Source organism: Pristiophorus japonicus, unplaced genomic scaffold, assembly GCF_044704955.1.
Source record: "Pristiophorus japonicus isolate sPriJap1 unplaced genomic scaffold, sPriJap1.hap1 HAP1_SCAFFOLD_382, whole genome shotgun sequence".
Lineage (NCBI taxonomy): Eukaryota > Metazoa > Chordata > Chondrichthyes > Pristiophoridae > Pristiophorus > Pristiophorus japonicus.
Genome location: NW_027253674.1, coordinates 331112 through 358405, shown reverse-complemented (window position 1 = coordinate 358405; position 27294 = coordinate 331112). Strand labels below are relative to the sequence as shown.

Genomic DNA, 27294 nt, shown 5'->3' with positions numbered 1-27294 from the left:
TGTAGAACTAAACCCATCCATAGTCAGTACCTTCAAGGGAGAGGAACCAGTGACAGTAGAACTAAACCCAGCCAGAGCCAGCATCTTCAGTGGTGGGGAAAGAGGGGAGGGACGGAGAGGACCCAGTGATTGTAGAAATGACCCCAGCCAGAGACCGCCCCATCAGGGGAGCAGAGGTAGGGGAACCAGTTAGTGCGGAACTGAACACAGCCAGACTCAGCATCTTCAGGGGAAGTGGGGAACCAGTGAGTGTCGACCTGAACCCAGCCACAGTCAGAACATTCAGGGGAGAAGAGGGACGGGAACCAGTGAGTGTAGAACTGAACCGAACCAGAATTGATAGTGAAAACTGGGAGTGGAGGAGAAACAGGCTAGAAATGTGTGTTGATTTGGATTTCAGTGATGCAGGAGGGACAATGTGTGGGACAGGGATTTACAGCTTTGTTAGAAAAAGAGAGGAAAGAATGTTAAATGGAAACTAGATGTGTATATCCTGAATTTGTGTCTTGTACTGAAAGTGATGAGTTTTGTTATCTCCTTTTAAATCGTATTAGAAGGGGAGATTTTCTGACAGGAAACACAAACTTAACATCGTGTCAAGATCTGATGGAGTCAATCGATTCATTAGGACCTGAATATCATCGGCCTTTGAAAGTGGAAGGAGAAATGTTTGTCTGTTCTGTCTGTGCGAAAAGATTTCAAATATCTGTGTGACTGGAAAAGCACCGAGACACAAACACCCGAGTGAGTGTTCCAGTGCACTGCCTGTGGAAAGAGCTTTAACCAGTTACACTGCCTGAAGAAACATCGCACCATTCACAGCGGGGAGAAACTGTAAACGTGTTGTGTGTGTGGGTGAGGCTTCAACTGATCGTCCAACCTGGAGAGTCACAAGGATACCCGCACCATGGAGAAACCGTGGAAATGTGGGGACTGTGGGAAGGGATTCAGATCACCATCTGTCCTGGAAATTCATCAACACAGTCACACTGGGGAGAGGCCGTTCACCTGCTCTGAGTGTGGGAAGCGATTCACTCAGTCATCCCACCTGCAGTCACACCAGCGAGTACACACTGAGGAGAGGCCGTTCACCTGCTCGGAGTGTGGGAAGGGATTCACTTGTTCATCCAACCTGCTGGCACACCAGCAAGTTCACACTGGGGAGAGGCCGTTCACCTGCTATGAGTGTGGGCAGGGATTCACTTGTTCATCCAACCTGCTGACACACCAGCGAGTTCACACTGGGGAGAGGCCATTCACCTGCTCGGAGTGTGGGAAGGGATTCACTCAATCATCCAACCTGCTGAGACACCAGCGAGTACACACTGGGGAGAGGCCGTTCACCTGCTCGGAGTGCGGGAAGGGATTCACTCAGGCATCCCACCTGCTGAAACACCAGCGAGTTCACAAGTGACTGCAGGAGTTGGATTCTGCTGTTATTGAGGCTGTTAATCACATCCCGACTGAACCATGTTCATTCTGACAGTTGGGGTTTGTCTCTGTTGATGTTAATAACCCGATAACTGGGCTGAATTTTAATATTCTGGATATATTGCTGATTGTGTTCTCGGGCCTGCAGTGTCCATTTAAGAAACACTGTGGGTTATATTTCCCCTTAATTCAGCACTTCTCAACAGAAATTTACTTTGCAATAAAATTATCAACTTTTACTTGAATCCTAAATTGATCTTTAGTACAAAATCTACAATAGTGTGTGAAAGTTTCTATTGAATAAAATCTCCAATTGGAAAGAGCTTGCTGACAATTCTTAATGACTTGCTCATTACAAACAGTGGCCCCTCCATATCCACCAGAAAGAAGGGGAATGGAAATTGGTGGGGAATCAGTGTACCCAAATGTTGTTGTTCCCATCTGGGTGTATCAATCCTCTCGGCACGAGAATGGAGACAAGTCGAGACCAAAACTGTGCGCAGTAGCCTAGGTGTGGTCTTACAGTTGTAGCAGGACTTCCCTACTTTTAGACTCCATCCCCTTTGCAATAAAGGCCAGCATTCAGTTTGCCTTCCTGATTATTGCTGTACCTGCATGCAAACATTTTGAGTTTCATGTACAAGAATCCCCAGATCTCTCTGTATAACAGCATTTTATAATCGTCCACATCTAAATAATAATTTGCTTTTTTTTCCTACCAAAGGAAATCACCTGATATTTTACCACATTATAGTCCATCTGCCAGATTTTTGCCCACTCACTGAGCCTGTCTGTAACCCTTTGCAGGTTATTTGCGTCCTCCTCACAACTTGCTTTCCCACCTATCTTTGTACCATCGGCAAATTTGGCTATGTTACACTCGGTCCCTTCATCCAAGTCATTAATATAAATTGTAATTAGTTGAGGCCCCAGTACTTATCACTGCGGCACCCTACTAGTTACTGTTTGCCAACCTGAAAATGACCCATTTATCCGGACTCTCTGTTTTCTGTTAGTTCAGCAATCCTCTATCCATGCTGGTATATTACACCCAACCCCGTGAGCTCTTAGCATGTGCAGTAATATTTTTTGTGGCACCTTATTGAATGCTTTCTGGAAATCAAAATATACAACATCAAGTGATTCTCCCTTATCCACTCTGCTAGTTACATCCTTAAACAACGACAGCAAATTTGTCAAACATGATTTCCCTTTCATAAAACCATGCTAATCTGCCTAACTGCAGTATGGTTTTCTAAATGTCCTGCTAGTACTTCCTTAATGATGAACTCGAGTATTTTCCCACTGACAGATGGTAGGCTAACTGATGTATAGTTTCCTGCTCTCTGTCTCCCTCCTTACTTGAATAGGCGTGTTACATTTGTAGTTTTCCAGTCCACTGGGACCTCTCCAGAATTCAGGGAATTTTGGTGGATTACAACCAATGCATGCACTATCTCTGCAACTAATTATTTTAAGACCTGAGGATGCATGCCATCAGGTCCAGAGGACTTGTCCACCTTTAGTCACATTAGAAACATAGAAACATAGAAAATAGGTGCAGGAGTAGGCCATTCGGCCCTTCTAGTCTGCACCGCCATTCAATGAGTTCATAGCTGAACATTCAACTTCAGTACCCCATTCCTGCTTTCTCGCCATGCCCCTTGATCCCCCTAGTAGTAAGGACCTCATCTAACTCCTTTTTGAATATATTTAGTGAATTGGCCTCAACAACTTTCTGTGGTAGAGAATTCCACAGGTTCACCACTCTCTGGGTGAAGAAATTCCTCGGCATCTCGGTCCTAAATGGCTTACCTCTTATCCTTAGACTGTGACCTCTGGTTCTGGACTTCCCCAACATTGGGAACATTCTTCCTGCATCTAACCTGTCTAACCCCGTCAGAATTTTAAATGTTTCTATGAGGTCCCCTCTCATTCTTCTGAACTCCAGTGAATACAAGCCCAGTTGATCCAGTCTTTCTTGATAGGTCAGTCCCGCCATCCCGGGAATCAGTCTGGTGAACCTTCGCTGCACTCCCTCAATAGCAAGAATGTCCTTCCTCAGGTTAGGAGACCAAAACTGTACACAATACTCCAGGTGTGGCCTCACCAATGCCCTGTACAACTGTAGCAACACCTCCCTGCCCCTGTACTCAAATCCCCTTGCTATGAAGGCCAACATGCCATTTGCTTTCTTAACCGCCTGCTGCACATGCATGCCAACCTTGAATGACTGATGTACCATGACACCCAGGTCTCGTTGCACCTCCCCTTTTCCTAATCTGTCACCATTCAGATAATAGTCTGTCTCTCTGTTTTTACCACCAAAGTGGATAACCTCACATTTATCCACATTATACTTCATCTGCCATGCATTTGCCCACTCACCTAACCTATCCAAGTCGCTCTGCAGCCTCACAGCATCCTCCTCGCAGCTCACACTGCCACCCAACTTAGTGTCATCCGCAAATTTGGAGATACTACATTTAATCCCCTCATCTAAATCATTAATGTACAGTGTAAACAGCTGGGGCCCCAGCACAGAACCTTGCGGTACCCCACTAGTCACTGCCTGCCATTCTGAAAAGTACCCATTTCCTCCTACTCTTTGCTTCCTGTCTGACAACCAGTTCTCAATCCAATAGTTTGATTAGCACTTTATCTGTAGTAATAGTGATTGTTTTATGTCATCCTCCCCAACTCCCCCTCCGCAATAGCTCCTTGGTTAGCAACTGTTGGGATGTTTTTAGTGTCCTCTACCGTGAAGCCTAATACAAAATATTCGTTCAAAATCTCTGCCATTTCCGTGTTTCCCATTAGTAATTCTCCAATGTCATCCTCTAAGCGAGCAATGTTTACTTTAGATACTCGTTTCCTTTTTATATCCCTGTAGAAGCTCTTACTGACTGTTTTTATATTTCTTGCTAGTTTGCTCTCACCTGCTATTTTCTCTGTCTTTTTCATTTTTTCGTCGTCCTTTGCAGGTTTCTAAAAATTCCCAATCCTCTGGCCTTCCACTGTCCTTCACAACATTATCTGCCATTTTTTCCAATTTGATACCATCCTTTACTTCCATGACGACACTTGTTGCACACGTGATTGACCAGGACACGAGAAGTGTGGTTGCTCCACAACGACAGGGTTTCATCTGTTTCAACAGAAACAACTACACTGTGTTATTTCCTGAAATAATCCCCGCTGTCTGGCCTGAATGAATCCATGTCACTACCAAATGCTGCAATGTTTCCTCCACCCCACAGAGTTCCATCTGTTTAAAGCCACGACAGAAATGTCCCATTTCCTCCTGGAGTTTGAGGGACATCAGCTTTAACAATGGGGCAGAGTTTCAGCTAATGAGCGAGATCCAGACCCAGCCCTGCCCACTGCGGGGCTGCAAACCTCACCTCTCACACACTGTGATTGGTTGGAGGACCAACCGCCTGCCTGGACCTCCAGCCCCGCCCCCACTCTCCCTATTGGTCGGGAGCTGCCGTCAATCAGCCAGGCAGTGTGAGCTGAGCATGCACAGTGGGTGAGTCAGCAGGTGAGAGATGGGCGGAGGGAGGGAGCGGGTTAATAAAGAACGCGCTTATTTGTACTGCCAAAATGGCCGACACGCCGCACCCTTTGTCTATGATTGGTCCCTTGGAGGATAAGCCACACCCTGAGATTTCACTGGAATGTGTAACTGGAACCACCCATCCCAAGGTCTCACTGACTTTGCAAATTGTAACTTGATCCACTTTGAATTCCTGAAGCGACAGAGGACAGAGCTCCCCATAAGATAGCAAGGGCCAGCCAAAGTACCTTGCCCCCATCCCAGCGCATGCCTCCCCCAGCCGAAGTGCATTACCCCAGTCCCAGTGCATGCCTCCCCCAGCAGAAGTGCTTTACCCCAGTCCCAATACATGCCTCCCCCAGCAAAAGTGCTTTACCGCAGTCCCAAGATATGCCTCCCCCAGCTGAATGCCTTACACCAGTCCCAGTGCATGCCTCACCCAGCAGAAGTGCCCGACACTAGTCCCATTGCATTGCTCCTCCCGCCGAAGTGTCTTACCACCGTCCAAGTATATGCCTCCCGCAGCCAAAGTGCCTTACCCCAGTACCAGTATAAGCTTACCCCAGTCCTAGTAAATGCCTCCCCCGGGCAAAGTGCCTTACCCCAGTCAGAGTGCATGCCTCCCCAGCCGAAGTGCCTTACCCCAGTTAGAGTGCATGCCTCCCCCAGCCGAAGTGCCTTACCCCAGTCAGAGTTCATGCCTCCCCCAGCCGAAGTGCCTTACCCCAGTCAGAGTGCAGGCCTCCGCCAGCAAAAGTGCCTTACCCTAGTCCCATTGCATTTCTACCTCATCCGAAGTGAGTGTCTTACCACCGTCCCAGTATATGCCTCCCCCAGACAATGTGCCTTACCCCATTCCCAGTGCAGACCTCCCCCACTCAAAGTGCCTTACCCCAGTCCCAGTGCATGCCTCCCCCAACTGAAGACACCTACTCCCCAGTCCCAGTATATGCCTCCCCCAGCTGAAGTGCCTTAACCCAGTCCGAGTACATGCCTCCCCCAGCCGAAGTGCCTTACCCCGATCTGTGATTTGAATATATTCAATGAGCTAGCCTCAACTGCTTCCTTGGGCAGAGAATTTCACAGATTCACAACCCTCTGGGAGAACAAATTCCTTTTCAACTCGGTTTAAAATTGGCTTCCCCGTATTTTGAGGCTGTGCCCCCTAGTTCTAGTCTCCCCGACCAGTGGAAACAACCTCTCTGCCTTTATCCTGTCTATCCCCTTCATTATTTTAAATGTTTCTATAAGATCACCCCTCATCCTTCTGAACTCCAACGAGTAAAGACCCAGTCACTCAATCTATCATCATAAGGTAACCCCCTCTTCTCCGGAATCAGCCTAGTGAATCATCTCTGTACCCCTTCCAAAGTACTCCTTAAGAAAGGTGACCAAAACTGCACGCAGAACTCCAGGTGCGGCCTCACCAATACCCTGTACAGTTGCAGCAGGACCTCCCTGCTTTTGTACTCCATCCCTCTCGCAATGAAGGCCAACATTCCATTCGCCTTCCTGATTACCTGCTGCATCTGCAAACTAACTTTTGGGGATTCATGCACGAGGACGAGGCCGCGTGGCCTAATGGGAAAGGCGTCTAACTGCGATTGTATCTGCGATATTATCAGATGATTGCAGGTTCGAGTCCTACCGTGGTCAGTTAATTCGCTGCGTGAACTGTCATGTTCTTTATCCAAGAAGAGTTTCATGCATGAGGAGCCCCAGGTCCCTCTGCACTGCAGCATGTTGTAATTTCTCCCCATTCAAATAAAATTCCCTTTTACTGTTTTTTGTCCAAAGGTGGATGAACTCACATTTTCTGACATTGTATTCCATCTGCCAAACCTTAGCCCAATCGCTTAACCTATCTAAATCTCTTTGCAGCCTCTCTGTGTCCTCACACAACCCGCTTTCCCACTAATCTTTGTGTCATCTGCACATTTTGTTACACTACACTCTGTCCCTTCTTCCAGGTCATCTATATATATTGTAAACAGTTGTGGTCCCAGCACCGATCCCTGTGGCACACCACTAACCACCGATTTCCAACCCGAAAAGGACCCATTTAACCCGACTCTCTGCTTTCTGTTAGCCAGCCATTTCTCGATCCATGCTAATACATTTCATCTGACTCCACCTACATTTATCTTCTGCAGTAACCTTTTGTGTGGCACCTTATTGAATGCCTTTTGGAAATCTAAATACACCACATCCATCGGTACACCTCTATCCATCATGCTCTTTATATCCTCAAAGATTTCCAATAAATTGTTACACATTATTTCCCCTTCATGAATCCATCTTGCATCTGCTTGATTGCATTATCCCTATCTAAATGTCCTGCTATTTCTTCCTTAATGATAGCTTCAAGCATTTTCTCCACTACAGATGTTAAACTAACCGGCCTATAGTTACCTGCTTTTTGTCTGCCCCCTTTTTTAAACAGAGGCGTTACATTAGCTGCTTTCCAATCCGATGGCACCTCCCCAGAATCCAGAGAATATTGGTAGATTATAACGAAAGCATTTGCTATAACTTCCGCCATCTCTTTTAATACCCTGGGATGCATTTCATCAGGACCAGGGGATGTCTCTACCTTGAGTCCCATTAGCCTGTCCAGCACTACCCCCCTAGTGAAAGTGATTATCTCAAGGTCCTCCCTTCCCACATTCCCGTGACCAGCAATTTTTGGCATGGTTTTTGTGTCTTCCACTGTGAAGACCGAAGCAAAATAATTGTTTAAGGTCTCAGCCATTTCCACATTTACCATTATTAAATCCCCTTTCTCATCTTCTAAGGGACCAACATTTACTGTAGTCACTCTTTTCCATTTAATATATCTGTAAAAGCTTTTACTATCTGTTTTTATGTTTTGCACAAGTTTACATTCGTAATCTATCTTCCCCTTCTTTATTGCTTTCTTAGTCATTCTTTGCTGTTGTTTAAAATTTTCCCAATCTTCTAGTTTCCCACTATCATTGGCCACCTTATACGCATTGGTTTTTAATTTGATACGCTCCTTAATTTCTTGGTTATCCACGGCTGGTTATCGCTTCTCTTACCACCCTTCTTTTTCACTGGAATATATTTTTGTTGAGCACTATGAAAGAGCTCCTTAAAAGTCCTCCACCGTTCCTCAATTGTGCCACTGTTTAGCCTGTGTTCCCAGTCTACTTTAGCCAACTCTGCCCTCATCCCACTGTAGTCCCCTTTGTTTAAGCATAGTACGCTCGTTTGAGACACTACTTCCTCACCCTCAATCTGTATTACACATTCAACCATACTGTGATCACTCATTTCGAGAGGATCTTTTACTAGGAGATCGTTTATTATTCCTGTCTCATTACACAGGACCAGCTCTAAGATAGCTTGCTCCCTTGTAGGTTCTGTAACATACTGTTATAAGAAACAATCCCGTATGCATTCTATGAATTCCTCCTCAAGGCTACCCCGTGTGATTTGATTTGACCAATCGATATGTAGGTTAAAATCCCCCATGATTACTGCTGTTCCTTTTTCACATGCCTCCATTATTCCCTTGATTATTGTCCGCCCCACTGTGAAGTTATTATTTGGGCGCCTATAAACTACGCCCATCAGTGACTTTTTCCCCTTACTATCTCTAATCTCCACTCACAATGATTCAACATTTTGTTCACTAGAGCCAATTACATCTCTCACAACTGCCCTGATATCATCCTTTATTAACAGAGCTAACACACCTCCTTTCCTTTCTTCTCTATCTTTCCAAATTGTCAGATACCCCTGTATGTTTAATTCCCAGTCTTGGCCACCCTGTAACCACGTTTCTGTAATGGCCACCAAATCCTACCCATTTGTAATGCTTTGTGCCGTCAACTCATTTACATTATTTCGAATGCTTCGTGCGTTTTGGTAGAGATTTTTAATACTAGTTTTTAAACCATGATTTTTAGTTTTGACGCCTCCTGCAGCCCCTTTATATTCATACATATTGTCCCTTCTTATCACCTTGTGGTTTACACTTCCACCAGTGCTAATCTGCTTTGTTGCCTCCTGGCTTTTGCATTCTTTCTTGGGTTCTGTTCATCTGAGCTCTCACCCACTCTAACTAGCTCAGAGACCTCTCCTGGGTTCCCATCTCCCTGCCAAGCGAGTTTAAAGCCCTCCCAACTGTACTGTCAAAACCACCCGTGAGAACATTGGTCCCGTCGCTGTAGAGGTGTATCCTGTCCCGACTTGTACAGGTCCCACCTTCCCCAGAAGCGGTCCCAATTGTGCAGGAAACTAAAGCCCTCCCTCCTGCATCAACGGGAGAGTGGAGAGCACCAGCTCCAACTGTCGCAGGAGAGAGAGTGGAGAGCACCAGCTCCAACTGTCACAGGACGAGAGAGTGGAGAGCACCAGCTCCAACTGTCGCAGGATAGAGAGAGGAGAGCACCAGTTCCAACTATCACAGGACATTAATATAGAACATTAATCTCCAGCGCAGGTATAGGGGTTATTAAGATCAGCAGAAACAAACAATAACTGCCAGAATGAATATGGTTCAATGCCCAATGCAATCCCAGTAAATCTTGTTCTATTCACCAAGGCAGTATTGCAATGGCGGCGTATTTACCCAATATGCACCACGGGCAAGAAAATGCCGATCCCAGACTACAGGAGTTCAGTGCGCAGACGCGTGTCCTGGCTGTGTTTGGAGCATGCGCGGCGAATGTCGTGGCGAAGGAGAAATGGGTAACATGTCCTCCGCAGAAGCGCTCAATTTGAGCGGGTGTAGGGGAGCAATGGACCAGCAGGTGGCGCGGGAGGCTTCATAAACCAGCAGTGCCCGCCGCCAGCCCGGAATAAAAACCGGAATATCGGCGGTTGCAGCTTCGGGTCTTTCTCCCGGTCACAGGCCCAGGCTAACGGCGGCCATCTTCGTGCAGGAAGGCGGGTTCAGCGCTCCGCCATCTTGATTTGGTGAGTCGCACCGCGCATGCGCGGCCATCTTGGTTCAGGAACAAAGTGAGCGATGTCAGTGTCTGTTTCCAACCGGGTCCCAGTGGGTAAAGTATATTTCAGATATTTTATTCTCACTCTCCACACCTCGAATTTCTCACCATCTCCCCTAAAGGCGATGCTTAGTACCGACCTTATAGTTTCAGTCCTACATAATTGTAACAGAGAAGGCCCAGAAATATTCACTCCTTGGGTTAGAATCCCCATGTTCAGTCCCAGGGTTAGAATCCCCATCTCATCATTATCATAGGCAGTCCCTCGGAATCGAGGAAGACTTGCTTCCACTCCTGAACTGAGTTTATTGGCGGCTGTACAGTCGAATACGAGAGCCACAGATTCTGTCACAGGTGGGACAGATAGTCGTTGAGGGAAGGGTTGGGTGGGACTGGTTTGCCGCACGCTCTTTCCGCTGCCTGCGCTTGATTTCTGCATGCTCTCGGTGTTGGAACTCGAGGTGCTCAGCGCCCTCCCGGAAGCACTTCCTCCACTTAGGGCGGTCTTTGACCAGGGACTCCTCGGTGTCAGTGGGGATGTCGCACTTTATCAGGGAGGCTTTGAGGGTGTCCTTGTAACGTTTCCGCTGCCCACCTTTGGCTCGTTTACCATGAAAGACCTCTGCATAGAGCACTTGCTTTTGGAGTCTCATGTCTGGCATGCAAACTAATTTGCCTGCCCAGCGGAGCTGATCAAGTGTGGTCAGTGCTTCAATGTTGGGGATGTTATCCTAGACGAGCACACTGATATTGGTGTGCCTGTCGTCCCAGGGGATTTGTAGGATCTTGTGGAGACATCGTTGGTGATATATCTCCAGCGACTTGAGGTGTCTACTGTACATGGTCTATGTCTTGAGCCATTCAGGATCGTGGGTATTACTACAGCCCTGTAGACCTTGAGCTTGGTGGTAGCTTTGAGGGCCTGGTCTTTGAGCACTCTTTTCCTCCGCTGGCTGAAGGCTGCACTGCCGCACTGGAGGTGGTGTTGAATCTCCTCATCAATGTTGGCTTTTGTTGATAAGACGCTCCCGAGGTATGGGAAATGCTCCATGTTGTCGAAGGCCATGCCATGGATCTTGATGACTGGATGGCAGTGTTGTGCGTCGAGTACAGGCTGGTGGATGATCTTTGTCTTATGGATATTTAGCGTAAGGCCCATGCTTTCGTGTTGCTCAGTAAATACATCGACTATATCCTGGAGTTCAGCCTCAGAATGTGCTCAGACGCAGGCATTGTCCATGTACTGTAGCTCAACGACAGAGGTTGTGGTTATCTTGGACTTTGTACCAGAGGCGGCGAAGATTAAACAGCTTCCTGCTGGTTCTGTAGTTTTGTTTCACTCCAGCAGAGAACTTGTTGCCTGTGAGGTAGAGCATGGCAGTGAGGAAGATTGAGAAGAGGATGGGAGCGATGACGCAGCCCTGTTTGACCCCGGTCCGGACGTGGATTGGGTCTGTAATGGCTCCGTTGGTAAGGATTATGGCCTGCATGTCATCGTGGAGCAGGCGAAGGATGTTGACAAATTTTTGAGGGCATCCAAAATGGAGGAGGACGCTCCATAGAGCCTCATGGTTCACAGTGACAAAGCCCTTTGTAAGGTTGAAAAAGCCCATGTCTAACGGCTGGCACTGGTCCCTGCATTTTTCCTGCAGCTGTCGCGCTGCAAAGATCATGTCCGATGTGCCCCGTGGGGCACTGTGACTCCAGGAGGAGCTCCTCGGCCACAGGGAGAAGACGGTTGAAGAGGACTGAGCAAAAACTTTCCCAGTGGCTGATTAGCAGTGAGATCCCTCTGTAGTTGCTGCAGTTGGAATTGCCCCCCTTTTTTAAAGATGGTCACGATCGCTACATCTCTGTGATCTCCCGTCATGCTCTCCTCCCTCCAGATGAGAGCGATGAGGTCATATATCCATGCCAACAGCGAATCTCCGCCATGCTTTAGCGCCTCAGTAGGGATTCCATCCGCTCCCGTAGCCTTGTTGTTCTTGAGCTGCCTTATGGCTTTTCCTACCTCATGCAACTTTGGTGTTTCACTGAAGTGGGGGCGGGACGCATGCTGTGGGATGGAGTCGAGAACACTCGAGTCAAAGTCAGAATCTCGATTGAGGAGATCTTCGAAGTGCTCCTCCAGCGTGCCTTGACAACCTCGGTGTACTTGATGAGTGTTTCCCCATTCTTGGCCAGCAGTGGCGTGGGGCCTTGGGAGTTTGGACCATAGGTGGCCTTGACTGATATGAAGAATCCACGCACATCATGGCTGTTGGCCAGTTGTATCTCCTGTGCTTTCTCCATCCACCATCTGTTCTTTAGGTCCCAGGTTTTTTGTTGGATCTCAGCTTTGAGCCGCCTGTAATGTTGCTTTGCTGCTCCTGAGTTGCGTTGTTGCTTGCGGCTCAGAAATATTAATTCTTGGATCACCTGATAATTCTCATCAAACCAGTCCTGGTGTGTTCTGGTTGAATGACCAAGTGTCTCTTCACAGGCACTGGTTATGGAGGCCTGGAGGGCAGACCAAGCGCTGTGGGCATTCAGCATCTCAGCATCATCAAGACACGACAGGTTAGCTCTGAAGCATTGGCTGTATAGGGCTCTCTTAGCTGGGTCTTTAAGTGCCCCGGCATTGACTTTCTTGTGGCACTGCTTCTGCTGTCCCCGCCGCTTTGGGGCTATGTTAATGTCGATGATGGATCAGGCGGTCGTCCGTCCAGCAGTTGTCAGCTCCTGTCATGGCGCGGGTGATGCGCACACCCTCACGATCCCTGGCTCGGACGAAGACATAGTCGAGCAGGTGCCAGTGTTTGGAGCGAAGGTGTTGCCACGATGCCTTGTATTTGTCCCTCTGGTGGAACAAGGTGTTGGTGATGAGAAGTTCATGTTCTTGACATTTTGTCAGGATTAGGGTTCTACTGGAGTTGGCTTTCCCTACCCCCTCACTGCCAATCATGCCTCCCCAGAGGACTGTGTCTTTGTCGACCCTGGCGTTGAAGTCACCTAAGAGGATGAGTTTGTCGCCTGCAGGGACGCAGGACAGGGATGTTTCGAGGTTGGAATAAAAACCCTCTTTGGTCTCCTCCATTGAATCGACTGTTGGGGCATACGCACCGATGACTGTTGCACATTCGTTCCGGAATAGGGTGAGTTGAAGAGTCAAGAGGCGTTTGTTAACCCCACAGGGGGTGTCTTTGCGGCTGTCGACCAGCTCATTTTGATGGCGAAGCCGACTTTATGAAGGTGGAGTTCTTCCTCTCTTTTCTTTTCCAGAAAAAGGTGTAACCTCCATCTTGTTCCTTGAGCTGGCCTTCCCCTGCCTGCCGGATCTCGCTTAGGGTGGCGATGTCGATGTCAAAGCTTCTGAGCTCCCGGGCAATTATGGTGGTGTGGCATTCTGGCCTGTTGCTGTTGGAGTTGTACAATGGGAGTTGTGACGTTTCAGGTCCATAACTTCATGTTAACGGAGTGGAAGATGCCTGTGTGTCAGTTCTTTTAACGTGGGGTGGCATAGCTGAGCAAGGTCTTGGTCCAGTGGCAAGGGATCCAAGACGACTGGAGACCAGGCACTTCTGTATGAGCCTAATTGCCGAAGGCAAAATGTTGGCTGCAAACTCGGCGCTGAGTAGCAACCTTGTTGGTAAGTGGTCCGAGGATTGGTTGGGGGCAGGCATTAGGAAGTCAGTTGTCCGCTGGAGTTCCAAGTGGGAGGTCAGCAAGGAGTAGGAGGGTGAAAGAATCATAGCCAGTCCACCAGTGGGGAAGGGGAGGTCCAGCCGTCGATGAGGAGAGACATGTAGGCCCGCTGCTGGAGGGATGAAAACCCGCCGCTGGAGGGATGTAGGCCCGCCGCAGGAGGGGCCGGGTGATGTCACGGTCGCCGGGTCGGAGGCACACCTGCTTGCTGGGTGTCGTCGTGAGTAACCTGGTTTCCAAAGGCTGAAAATGATGCTAATAAAACACACCAAACTATTTTCTATTTAGATTGGGGTACAGTATTCAATTGCTTAATAAAACATTTTTAAAAGAAAATTATACTTAAAGGTTCCTCCACGTTGTTTAAAAGTTTCTTCAGAAGTTTTAAAAGTTTCTCCCGGAGTTTTAAAAAAGGTTTCCCAAGTTATTTAAAATTTTCTTCAGAGGTTTTAAAAGTTTTCCCAAGTTGATTAAAAGTTTAAAATGAAAGTCAGTAGTAAGCTACCTGCCTTCGTACTGTTCCATGGGTGCTGCCATCCTTCTGCAGCTGCACAAAGCCCTGGCTAGACCATACCTGGAGCACTGTGGGGAAATAGAGGCTCAGTCATCTCTGGACGCCATTTACATTCCCAGTGTTAGAATCCCCATATACAATGCCAGTGTTAGAATCCCCATGTACAGTCCCAGATTTAGATTTCCCATGTACTCTCCCAGGGTTAGAATGCACACATACTTGCCCAGGGATAAAATCCCCATGTACAGTCCCAGGGTTAGAATCCCCATTTACAGTGCCTGGGTTAGAACCGCCATGTATGGTCACATAGTTAGAATCCCCATGTACTCTCCCAGTGTTAGAATGCCCAAGTACTCTCCCAGGATTCGAATCCCCATGTGCAGTCCCAGGATTGGAATCCCAATGTACAGTCTCGGGTTTGGAATCCTGTGACTGTACACAGATGAAGAGAAAAATTGAGGCCTTGAATCTGAGTTGGGGAAAAATCATAGAAACATGATTCAATTTCTATCCTAAACTATTTGAAATCAAATCAAATGATTTGTTGCAATTAACACATTACTTTCATGCCAAATGGGAAACAAGTGATGTGTGGGCTGCGCAGGAGTGTTTGCACCCGATTACACTGGATCTGGCTCTCCACTCTAAATGCACTTCTTTAGGTTCACAGTCTCATTGACACATCCAACTGACTAGATGGACCTCGCCCTTTAAACCCCATCAGAGAAATATCAGCATTTGATGTTTAATTTGCTAAACCTTTATAAAACACTGGTTTGGCCTCAGCTGGAGAGTTGTGTTCAAGTTTGGGCTCCAAACTTTCGTAATAATGGCAAGCTTTTAGAGAAGGTGCAGAAGGAATGGTGCCGGGGAGATGGGACTTCCGTGATGTGGAGAGCCTGGTGAAGTTTTCTCCAGAGAGCAGGAAAGGGTAAAAGGAGATTTGATGGAGATGTACAAAATTATGAACGATTTAGATAGAGTAAATATGGAGAAAGTGTTTCTAGTGGCATTAGGGAAGGGAACCAGAGGAGTTAGACTTCCGATGATTGGCAAAATAACGAGAGGTGAGATGTGGGATCATTTGTTACTCAGCAAATTGTTCTAATCCAGATTGCACGGTCTGAAAGGGTGGTGGAAGCAGATTGAATTGTAACTTTTAAAAGGGAATTGGATAAATACTTGCTGGGAAAAATATATCGAGTAATGGGTAAAGAGCAGAGGAGTGAGACTCATTGAACAGCTCCACCAAAGAGCCGGCACAGACAGGATGGGCTGCATGGCCTCCTGTGCCGTACGCTCCGTGACAATGGCGGATGATCTTACCCAGAGTGCTCCGCCTGGCAGAATACGCCCTATCTCCATCAGCAGGGGGGCAACGTGGGTAGGCCTGGTCCCTGGAGAGCATGCCCTTTTGCGGAGAGGCTCCCGGGGACAGATTGGAGCGAGCATGGCATCAGCATCACCAAGTGTGGCTCTCAGGCGCCAGGCAACACCGAGTGTAACTCTCAGTCCCATCCAGCACCGAGTGTGGCTCCCAAGCCTTATGCACCAGGTCGCATGCATCATAGAGTGCGGCTCTCAGGCCCCGGTCAACACCGAGAGTGGCTCTCAGGCCCCGGGCAACACCGAGTGTGGCTCTCAGGTCCCGGGCAACACCGAGTGTGGCTCTCAGGTCCCGGGCAACACCGATTGCGGCTCTCAGCCTGCGTGTCAAAGCCTCTGGGCCCGGCACCAGAAAACCCCAGGGGCAATGCCTCCCCCACACCATGAAATACAGCATGCCCAGCAATTCCCAGCCGCTCCGTATCAGGGTGGGTGCTGGATGCGGAAGTCATTCCCTGGTTTCCTGTGCAGTATAGTATTCGGCAGTCCCTTGAATCGAGGTTGACCCGCTTCCACACCAAAACCTGATGAGTTCACAGATGTTTCAATATGAGACCTGATATTCCAGGTCCAGAACTACATATTGAAGGGTGGGAGATGCCTGTGCGTGGATTCTTTTAACACGTGTGTCCGTTGCATACCAGCCACCACACGGGCTGAACAGAGTGAGGTCTTGGTCCAGTGGGAAGCGTTAACCAAGACGACTGGAGACCAAGTTCTGCTGCGCAGACCTGGTGCACATACTCCTACTGCCCATAGATCACAGTGTGGTCTGGCCCATGCTGTCCCTGGGCCCTTGCCTATCCCGGGCCCCAAACTCGCGCCTCTTGTGGGGCCCAATCTCTCCGCCCCGAACTCTCGCCTTTCGTGGGCCCCAATCTCTTCCCCCCTGAACTCTCACCTCTCGTGGGGCCCAATCTCGCCGCCCAGAACTCTCGCTGCTTGTGGGCCCCAATCTCACCGCTCCGATCCCTCACCTCTCTTGGGCCTCAATCTCTCCGCCCTGAACTCTCATCTCTCCTTGGCCCCAATCTCTCCTCCGCGAACTCTCACCTCTCCTTGGCCCCAATCTCTCCATTCAGAACTCTCACCTCTCCTTGGCCCCAATCTCTCCATTCCAAACTCTTCCCTCTCCTTGGCCCCAATCTCTCAGCCCCGAACTCTTCCCTCTCATTGGCCCCAATCTCTCAGCCCCGAACACTCACCTCTCCTTGGCCCCAATATCTCAATTCCAAACTCTTCCCTCTCCTTGGCTCCAATCTCTCAGCCCCGAACTCTTCCCTCTCATTGGCCCCAATCTTTCAGCCCCGAACTCTTGCCTCTTGTGGGCCCCAATCTCTCAGCCCCGATCTCTCGCCGCTAATCCACCCTGACCTCACCACTCCTCTGCTGCTTGCCGCACCACCTGCTGTACCTGGGCCGTTCTGATGATCCTGTCCATGCTCCAATCGCTGACCTGGATTCTGGTACAAAGCAAAATCTAGAATCTCAAATTTACAAATCTAGGACAATTTAGAATAACTCGCCTCTCAACTATGCTGCAAATGTTAGAAAGACGCTTTGGATACCTGGCCTCCTGTGTGGGTCTGTTTGTTGCATCTGTTTGAGCTGCAGTGGAGATGGAGGAGAAGCTGCTGGGTTTCACCCCCAGTATTTGTGGGCCCAGTAGGACCAACAATTCCCCATGTGGGGCTGTCAATGGAGGTGGGTTCCCTTCCCTGAAGGACATTAATGAACCAGTTTGGTTTTACCACAAACTGGCAGCTTTCATGGTTACTATTTGTAGTGCTCGTGCCAGAAATTACCAAGTTCATTAAGCTTAATTTCTCAAAGTGCCTTTGTGTTTTTGTGGGTTCTCTCTCATCCACCCTTTTTCTTGACTGAAATTCACTTTACAGGATATTAAAATGGGAGGATTTATCGACCGGAGGCTCAAACATCACATTAACATCTGACGAAGTCACTCGATTCATCGGGAATGGAATATCATCCAGCAGCTATAGATGCAAAAAGCACTGTTCATTGTGGGGAAAAAGTGTACACATGCTCTGCGTGTGGACAAGGCTTCAGCCGATCATCCAACCTGGAGAGACACAAGCGCAGTCACACTGGGGAGAAACTGTGTAAATGTGGGGACTGTGGGAAACGTTTCAACTACCCGTCCCAGCTGGAAACACACCAACGAGTTCACACTGGGGAGAGGCCGTTCACTCGCTCTGAGTGTCAGGAGGGATTCACTCAGTCATCCAACCTGCTGATACATCAGCGAATTCACACTGGGGAGAAGCCGTTCACCTGTTCCATCTGTGGGAAGGGATTCACTCAGTCATCCACCCTGCTGACACACCAGCGAATTCACACTGGGGAGAGGCCGTTCAGCTGCTCTGAGTGTGGGAAGGGATTCAATGAGTCATCCAACCTGCTGGCACACCAGCGAATTCACACCGGGGAGAGGCCGTTCAACTGCTATGAGTGCGGGAAGGGATTCATTCAGTCATCGCACCTGTTGAGGCACGAGCGAGTTCACACTGGGGAGAGGCCATTCACCTGCTCTGAGTGTGGGAAGGGATTCACTCGGTCATCCCATCTGTTGAGGCACCAGCGAATTCACACTGGGGAGAGGCCGCTCACCTGCTCTGAGTGTGGGAAGGGATTCACTCAGTCATCCCACCTGTTGAGGCACCAGCGAGTTCACAAATGACTGTAGGGGTTGGATTATGCACTTATTGCTGCTGTTCATCACAACCCGACTGAACCATGTTCATTCTGACAATTGGGGTTTGTTTCCGCTGATGAAAACTCCTTTAACTGGACTGGAGTTTAATATTCGGGATATAGACAAATAAATTCGTGTGGCTTTCAACACATTGCTGCAGGCTTTTCTCTTTCCCACCCGAGTGTTTAGCATCACCTGGCTGGAGCTCAGAGAGGACAATCTGGGGGGAGGATCATATTGGTGATGAACTTCAGCATGGACACAGTCCTTCAGGGTCATACTGAGAGCGGCAAATGCACTTTGTTCTTTCTCATCTATCTTCACTGACAGCAACCCGTGCGGGTTAATCTTGACAGTGTAAGGTGCGGATGATATCCACCCAAGGGTCCTAAAAGAGATGGGATGGGAGCTCTGCCAGCCTCTTGCCCATATCGCCAACAGCTCAGTAGATTCATGGGTTGTTCCCTGAGATTGGAAGGTAGCACATGTAGTTCCCATTTTTCAATTGTGCACAAGTCAGAGCTCGGAAACTGAAGGCCCATCAACGTGACCTCGATCACTGGGAAGGTGCTTGAAGGGATCCAGAGAGATGCTGTTTTCCATCATGTGGAAAGTGAAGGGGCCATTAGAGATACTGAACATGGATTCCGGAAAACAAGGTCACGTCTTACAAACTAGCTTGAGTTTGTAAAGAAGTTGTTAGGTTGGTGGATGGGGGAATCTGGTTGACATTGTCTACCTCAAGGTGTCAAACTCATTTTCTAGGGTGGGCCTGATCCAATATCCTGGCATTTGGCATGGGACACATTCAGCAAAAGCCATTAAAATAGCAATAATTGAAGATAAACTACATCGGAATTTACATTTAGATTTTATTTACTGCTGCTGCTCCCAATCCCTGGCACCTCTTAGCTTGAGCGTTCATGAACGAACCCTGCTCAAACCATAAGCACAAGGATATCGGTGCATGGTTCTGCCTCTGACCACAAGGCTGTGTCACTACCACACACCGATACCGTTTCCTTGTTTCACATCTCCATACAAACACCATCTCTTCACACATCCCCTTGCTACACAATTGCAGCAGACATGAGCAAGGACGTGAGGCTTATTAAAATACATATTTCATTACAGCAAAGGTTACACTGGGAGAAATGTTCAGTTATTTTCCATTACAGGCAAATTCCGGACAAACCAGCAGCACATTGGCACCTGAACAGTGTCTCATTGGCCTACAGGCTTTTCTTAAATAGATTTGCTGCCTGGATATAAACTTAACCAGCTTTACAGGCGTGATGCCCGATTCACACATTGAAGGTGAGAGAGAGGCTGTGGGGCACACGCTAAGTCTAGCAGCTGAAAGTGATTGACAGACTGGGTTTTGTGTTTTGTGATCCTGGGCGTGTTACCAATACCAGCAAAGATGAAGCCCATGGAATAAAAGGGACAGTGGATATTGTTTCACTGTAAGCGAGTCAGAATGAGAAGCTTTAACAACAGCTGATATTTCACAAAGGGAGACCTCACCAGACCAAAGGACATTGGTGGTGTTTAATGGGCTGTTTGTGTCACTGGGCTACAGGAGGCTATTTGTGACGGAAGGAAAGCTGGTCACAGCAAACAAACAGTTTCCCGACCTGTCCAGGGCCCACTCTGACCCCCACCTTCTCTCTCTCACTATTGATGGACACTGCTGCAGTATTTCCTCCTCTGACCTTTCCTCTCTTGTCCCTCCTACACCCCTAATACACGGCCCGACAGAATCTCCCTCCCACTACATCCTCACTGTGCTGGAATCCATACCAGTCTCCCCATCTGCTCCTTGTTCTCTCCCTGGATCCTGAAACTACAGCACTCACTGATCCCTCCTGAAGTCTACAGGCCCTAAAACTGAAGCTTGGTGGCCCTCAGTCCCCACTCATTGATTTATCTCCCCTTCTCTCCTCCTCTTTCCCCCTTGGTTGTGTTCCACACTCTGGGCCTTGGGCCTTCCCCGGGGACTCTCAGTATGAACAGGGGGATGTGTGTTGAGACAGGATGTCCCATTTCTCCACCTTTAAAGGGACAAGGAGAGGACCAGCTGGGCTGAATGGCCCTGCTTTATGACATCACTGCAGTGCCTAGCAACCAAACTCCCTGAGCCCTGCTCATTATGGGATGGGTTGAGCTCAGTGCTGTTACAGGAAGGGAACCAGGAGCAGGGTGCGAACCGTGTGGATCCCAGGATTAATGGGGAGAAGTACAGGATCAATTTATACCTTATTGAGTGAGAAATGTCAAATGTCCCAGGCACTCCCTGTCCCTCAGTATCTGTGTCGGGGAGCGACCGATAGGTTCACTCTGTATCTGACCCGTGCTGTGCCCGACTGGAGAGTGTTTGATGCTGACATGGGCTGCTCAGCTCGATGAGCACAACATTTAACCCAAAGATGATCAGATAAACCCATCAGCTTCTCCCCTGGACATAGGTCCTGAAGGACAGGGAGTGTCTCTATTAATTTGGCTGGTGTCCTTGATCAAATTTAAACACCTCATCTCTTTTTAAAAATTCGTTCATGGGATGTGGGTGTCGCCTTTCACCTCTCATTCTTCAAAACGCTGGAGAATATAGGCCGAGTCTACTCAATCTCTGATAGGACAATCCCCCCATCCCCCGAATCAGTCTGGTGAATCTTCATTGCACTCCCTCTATAGCAAGTTTATCTTTCTTTAAATGCACCTGAAGGTAACAATGATCTTATTTACTGTGTTCTGTAAGCATGTGCTCTTTTGTTTTATTTTCTATGTTCTGTATTGTGTTTAGTTAATAAAATATTGGTCCGAATTAAATTGGAGTTATTGAAATTAACTAAGCTATGTTTTATTCAAGGTCAATAATGATAGCTTTACGAATGATTTCTGCTGTTTTAACGTATTTTTAATTCCAAACGAACTTTTCAAGTTCCCAACTTAAAAAAAAGAACCAAGTGTTGATTTAAAACAAACTTCTGTTTGTTCACTTGAGTAGTAACGAATTCAGTCTTCTGTTTATAATCAATTTACAAGTGGAGTATAGTCACAGATGGAGCGCGTGTAACCAGGCACGGGTATCTCCACGCTAACGAACAAAGGAAAAAGCTTACATTTATAGGCTGTTTTCTTATCAAACTAGAGCCGGCATTGCCTAATATGGTAGTCTCTGACTACTGCATAGTCCAGAGACATAGGTTTACATCAGCAACACATTTAGAAGCATTGCGGCCTGCTATGGTGATCATAAACCACTAGTTCTGGACTTTTCTTATTCAAACAATATTTCTAATCCATTCTGTTATGAATATCGTAGCTTGGTTGGTCGCAAAACACCAGCTGTTGCTAAGTGAAATCTGTCTCTCTCTCCCTAATAATACGAACCACATTTTTCCCTCTATCGAATGAATTAAACATAAACCCCTTTCAGAAGCTGAATTAACCAGGGTCCACATGTCAACCTGTCCCACAGGTTTTTTTTATGGGTTACATTACCTGTTGACAAAGTGTTTTACATCCTTCTTTGTCTTTACTAATCCTGGTTTTCTCTCAGCTTCCTTCCCTTTCCTTATATTTTCAATGTCCCTTATTGACTTCCTTACAGCATAATGCAATGACCAGAATCACTGAAGCTATTATCCCTGCTAACACCAATCCCAGCTGGAACAATCTAACTGGATGCTATTTTCCACCATTCCTGATTCACAAGTATTGGGATTGCCTGTTCTGTCTCTCTCTTCCTCTATATGATTTGCATTGTGTGTTTCTGGGATGTCCTAATTTGCTGAATTATGAGCTTTAAAGCCAGAAACAGGGAGAATATAGTGTCCTACATGTGGAATGACTCGAATGGCTTCATCCTCCAGAGGCAGTCTCATCTGCAGATAAGATGCGTCATGATGATGTACCAGAATCAACGTTTAGTACTGATACATATGTTCCTCGGTGGAATCAAGCTAAAGTGATGTTCTAGTATGGGGCATCGGGTTGAACCCACAGTCATATACGTGACAGTAGTAGTCACACAATACTGTCCTTTTCCTTTATACACGGTACTAGTTTGGCCTTCGCCACATTTATTTATTTCAATCTGCCATTCTGGAGATTCTTTGTCGAGGGTGAACCCACAAGCTGGAACATCTACAAACCCATGTCGTCCCTTTCAGAGTACAACACTGCATATCTGGTGCTATCCAAGTTCCTCCCTTCTTAATCAGTTATCTTGGATATTCCTCATACTGTTTATGGATCGGACCTAACTCAGTCTTCCACCCTTGCAAACGATTCTACCCTATACACCGGCCAAGGTTTCGTTTCCATTGTTCCGCAGCAAAGGCAAAATCAATCCCACTGGTCTAATATCTTCACCTCTTTCTCCTTCCCTAGGGGCAAAATCCCCATTCCTATTGGCTGCATCACATCAAAGCCTATGACTTGATTCCCCGAAACCATTTTCTCAGTTGTTCTTCATGAATAAACAAAGGGATTTGATTACTCTCTCTCTTGTCCAGTCCCTTCTGTACCACATTCATCATAAATGTCACAGAGGCTACACATGATACCAGCAGTAAGACACATCCTGTTCCCATTCACTTTCTATATCTATTCGATTTACTCTTGCTCACCTTGCTGTGTCTCTTATTCTGAGCTATCCTGTCAGCTCTCACTTTCCTTGCGATTTAAACTGATTCTCCTTGTGTTCCCCATCTTCCTCATACCTTGGGTTCATGTTTTCTATTCTTTACGAACACATCCTTTACTAATTCTCTTCCCATTATGTCTATTAATTGTGAATATCTCCCTTCACGTAATCTAGTTGATAGATTCAAGCTCATGTTTAAAACTTTTGATTTCAATTAACAATTTAAAAACACACATTGTTATATAATACATTTCCTGATTCAGTTACTTCTAGTCCATTAAATGTGGGTTATTTTACTGGATCGGACAGGTCGAGTTCTTTTTGTGAGGTGTGATGTCATTTTATTTAAGTCCCACATATGATGATACTATCAGCGTTTGTACTTGGCAAACCAATAGTTAACATTACTGATCAACATACAACATTTCTTACTTTAAAATAACCTGCCGTCATTATCTTTTAAGTTTGTATTGAAGTATTTTATAATGTTCTTGAATTACTTATTGTCCTGGTGTGATACTAACTCTTTAAGTGAACACTATTAATTTAGTGTTTGGGGTCAGGGTGTGTTCCAACCCACCTGGTTCAGGGGAGTCTTCCTGGTCTCCCAATCTTCCCAAGGAGCAGGCTTTAGGGTTCTTTCTCTACTACCACCAAAATTATGCTTTGGAGGATCTCTGCCTCGGTTTATCACAGATTCCACAACTAACCCTTTTGAGGTCCTCTGCTTCCTCCTGGAGATCGCCTCTCACTTGGATCCATGTTTTGCTATGGAGCCTGTAATGTCTGGCCTCCTTATCTCCCACCTTCAGCTTGTAGCTGATCTGTACACAGTCATGGCCACCTTGTCCAGACAGAGACAGGCTGACTTTCTTTGTTTTAGCCTCTCTGCAAGCTTTCTTTGTTCAGTACTTAGTGGTGGCCTTGAAACTGACGACCATTCCAGCTGTATGGAAATCCTAATTTGATCAGCATTCTCGCCACTGTTAATTCTAATGACTCTGACAGGCAGCAGTGTGTTTAACTCTATCCGGATTATTTCAAAGTCGGTTTCTCTAAGGAGAATGTGTCACAGCCTTGATTGTTTAAAAAGTTCTCTCACTCTGCTGTGCCACATTAGCCATTTCATGTTGTGCTGTTGTCGATAACTGAGCATGCCTGAGACTCGTTCACACACACGCGCAGCGGTATCCTAGTATCATGCCACATGTGACATCTGATCCAAGCCATTTGAGGTGATCTTATCAAAAGATCGTGGGGTGTCTGAAGATCTTTGCTCATCTCCCTCTGCATGGTCCCGATGTCTCGGGTAGTGGCCAGGTGATCAAATTCAGTTTTCATATTGTTCAGTGCAGGCAATGACACAAATATCTCACACAGAAATCTAAGCAATTTCCTACACTTCCCTGACTTTAACAAGAATTTACATTAACACCAGATTGTACCCAGGTGATTTATGACAATTCACCCAGCAACAATGAGTGAAGAAACATTTCTATTTGGAGGTGTAACTTTCTTGTTTTCCTCTTATATCCACACTCATTTCCTCTCATTACATTTTATACAGTGTTCACCATTTCATTCATGAGCCCGGAGGAACTTTACTGTCTGATATAATATTATCATACTGTCTTTAAACATCGATCAAACATTCCCACTTGGTCCAAGTTTTGACCCAGTTTATTTGTTTAATTTTATTATATTCAACCGAACCTCTTCTTGGACCTTTTATTCTCCAAAATATGTCAGAGAGCAATTCAGTGTCCAAGAGGAAGGATGTTAGTTACCTTGAGCATAACAGTCGCTCCCAAAAACTTATTTCTGAATTCATAGTTTGGACAGAACCACTAAGACGGGACTTTTTCCAAAAATAAAACTTAATTATCTCAATTTTCAGCTAAATTTTCCTTCCCATGTGTTTGACCAGCGACGCTTAGCAATAAATATATATCTTTATATATATATATAAAATCAATTTTAATTTCACAAACAAATTATGCCCAGACTTTGTCATTTTACAAAGAAGACAAAAGTAACAATTGCGTTTGGATGCAAGTCATTTATCTTCCCCTTCGAGCAGTGTATCTTGGACAATAGTATTACATCGGATATACGGCACAGAAACAGGCCATTCGGCCCAACCAGTCCATGCCGGCGTTTATGCTCCATTCGAGCCTCCTCCCTTCTTTCCTCATCTAACTATATCCACATAACCCTCGATTCCCTTCTCCCTCAGATACTTGTCTAGCCTCCCCTTAAATGCATCGATACTATTCGCTTCAACCCCTCCCTGTGGCAGTGAGTTGCACATTCTCACCATTCTCTGGGTAGAGGTTTCTTCTGAATTTCAGATTTGATTTCTTGGTGACTATCTTATGTTGATGGCCTCTAATTCTGCTAGTCGCCACAATTGGAAACACTGTGTCTACTCAATCAAAACCTTTCATCATTTTAAAGACATTAGGTCACCCCTCAGCCTTCTTTTTTCAAGAGAAAAGAGACCTGGTCTGTCCATACTTTCCCGATAGGTATACTCTCGCCTTTCTGGTATCATCCTTGTAAATCTTTTCTGCACCCTCTCCAGTGCCTCCATATCTTTTTTATAATATGGTGACCAGAATTGCACACACAAAGTCTAACCATGGTTCGATACAAGTTTAGCATAACTTCACCACTTTTCCATTCTACATCAATTCAATTCTATAACAATCAATCCCAATAATTTAACTCAATACTTTAAATTCTTAAGTCAACTTTGTCAAAATGCTGCGACATTCGAAGACTGCAGATAACTGGAGATAATTTTGTTTTAACGGCTGGATCGTTTGCTATGCCATCAACCTCTTATCCAACTGGAACTGGCATTGCCGAATATGGTAGTTTTTGATAACGGCATAGTCCAGAGACACAAGTCTGCATTTTCTTCAACATACATTAACAATGTTGGAAGCACTGGTCTTCCTGTGACAAGCACAAACCACTAGTCTCTGAACTTTTTTTTATTCTAACACAATATTTCTAATCTAAACATTCTATGATGAAAATATCCACGGCCAGTTGGTTGCAAACACCAACTGTTGCTCAGTGAAATCTCTCCCTAATGATAACAACCACATTTTCCCCGATATGGAATGAACTAAACATGAACACCTTTCAGAAGCTGAATTAACCGAGTTCCCGATGCCAACACCCCTCTCATCTTCCATTCACTTCAACTGAAAGGAAAATACCAGATTGCATCGGTCGGGATTTGAAAGATATTTACAACAGATGCTAGATATTCTTAGAGTTAGCATTGTTCTCTATTCTGTCTACTCGAGGAGTTTGATAACAGACTTTCTCCTGTGAATGTAGAGCTGGAATATTGTGCCGGGATGTATTTACTTGTTCATCTTGTTGACTCAAAACCGTTGCCAATTATTTGATGTGATCTGTATTCTCTTAAATACATTTCCTGAGTGGATTCAAATTTAAATTGAACCCAGGTTTGCAGGCGTGATGCTCCATTCACACATCGAATGTGAGAGAGATGCTGTGGGGCACACGCTAAGTCCAGTATCTGAAAGTAATTCACAGACTGTGTTTTGTGTTCAGGGCACACAGGCATGTTACCGACACCATCCCACAATACCAAGGCTGGGAGAGGCACTCTGGAAGGTAAGGGGAAGTGGCATTTGTCCACGAGAGTAACCGAAGGTTTGAGAACTGAAATAATCCAGAGTTAGAAAGGAGAAAAGGCCCCAAAATGGTGCAGTCAGTATCAGGACATCAATTAGTCTCCTCTTATCTTGGAACATTAAATGTCGACACATTCTGTTATTGAAACATCAAAATATTATATTCCAGCCCAGTTATAGGGTTATTATCATCAGAAACAAACTTCAACTGTCAGAATGGACACGATTCAGTCGGGATGTGATTAACAGCTGCAATGATAGCAGAATCCAACCACTGCTGTCACTTGTGAACTTGGTGGTGTCTCAGCAGATGGGATGACCGAGTGAATCACTTCCCACACTCCGAGCAGGTGAACGGCCTCTCGCCGGTGTGAACCCGCTGGTGTGTCAGCAGGTCGGATGACTGAGTGAATCGCTTCCCACACTCAGAGCAGGTGAATGGCCTCTCCCCAGTGTGAACTCGCTGGTGTGTCGTCAGGGCGGATGACCAAGTGAATCCCTTCCCACACTCAGAGCAGGTAAACGGCCTCTCCCCAGTGTGAACTCGCTGGTGTATCAGCAGGTCGGATGAATGAGTGAATCCCTTCCCACATTCAGAGCAGGTGAACGGCCTCTCCCCAGTGTGAACAAACTGGTGTTTCAGCAGGTCGGATGACTGAGTGAATCCCTTTACAAACATGCAGAGCAGGTGAACGGCCTC

At 46.6% G+C, this 27294-nt stretch overlaps 1 protein-coding gene across 1 annotated transcript; it reads left to right on the top strand.

Moving 5' to 3' along the window:
• Positions 1–934: 934 nt before the first annotated feature.
• Positions 935–18251, top strand: LOC139250477 (zinc finger protein 229-like; the record flags this gene model as incomplete). The annotated part of the gene is made up of 2 exons (XM_070872878.1): positions 935–1410; positions 17564–18251. Coding segments are annotated over 2 exons (1164 nt in total), but the record flags the coding sequence as incomplete, so codon positions are not given.
• Positions 18252–27294: the final 9043 nt, after the last annotated feature.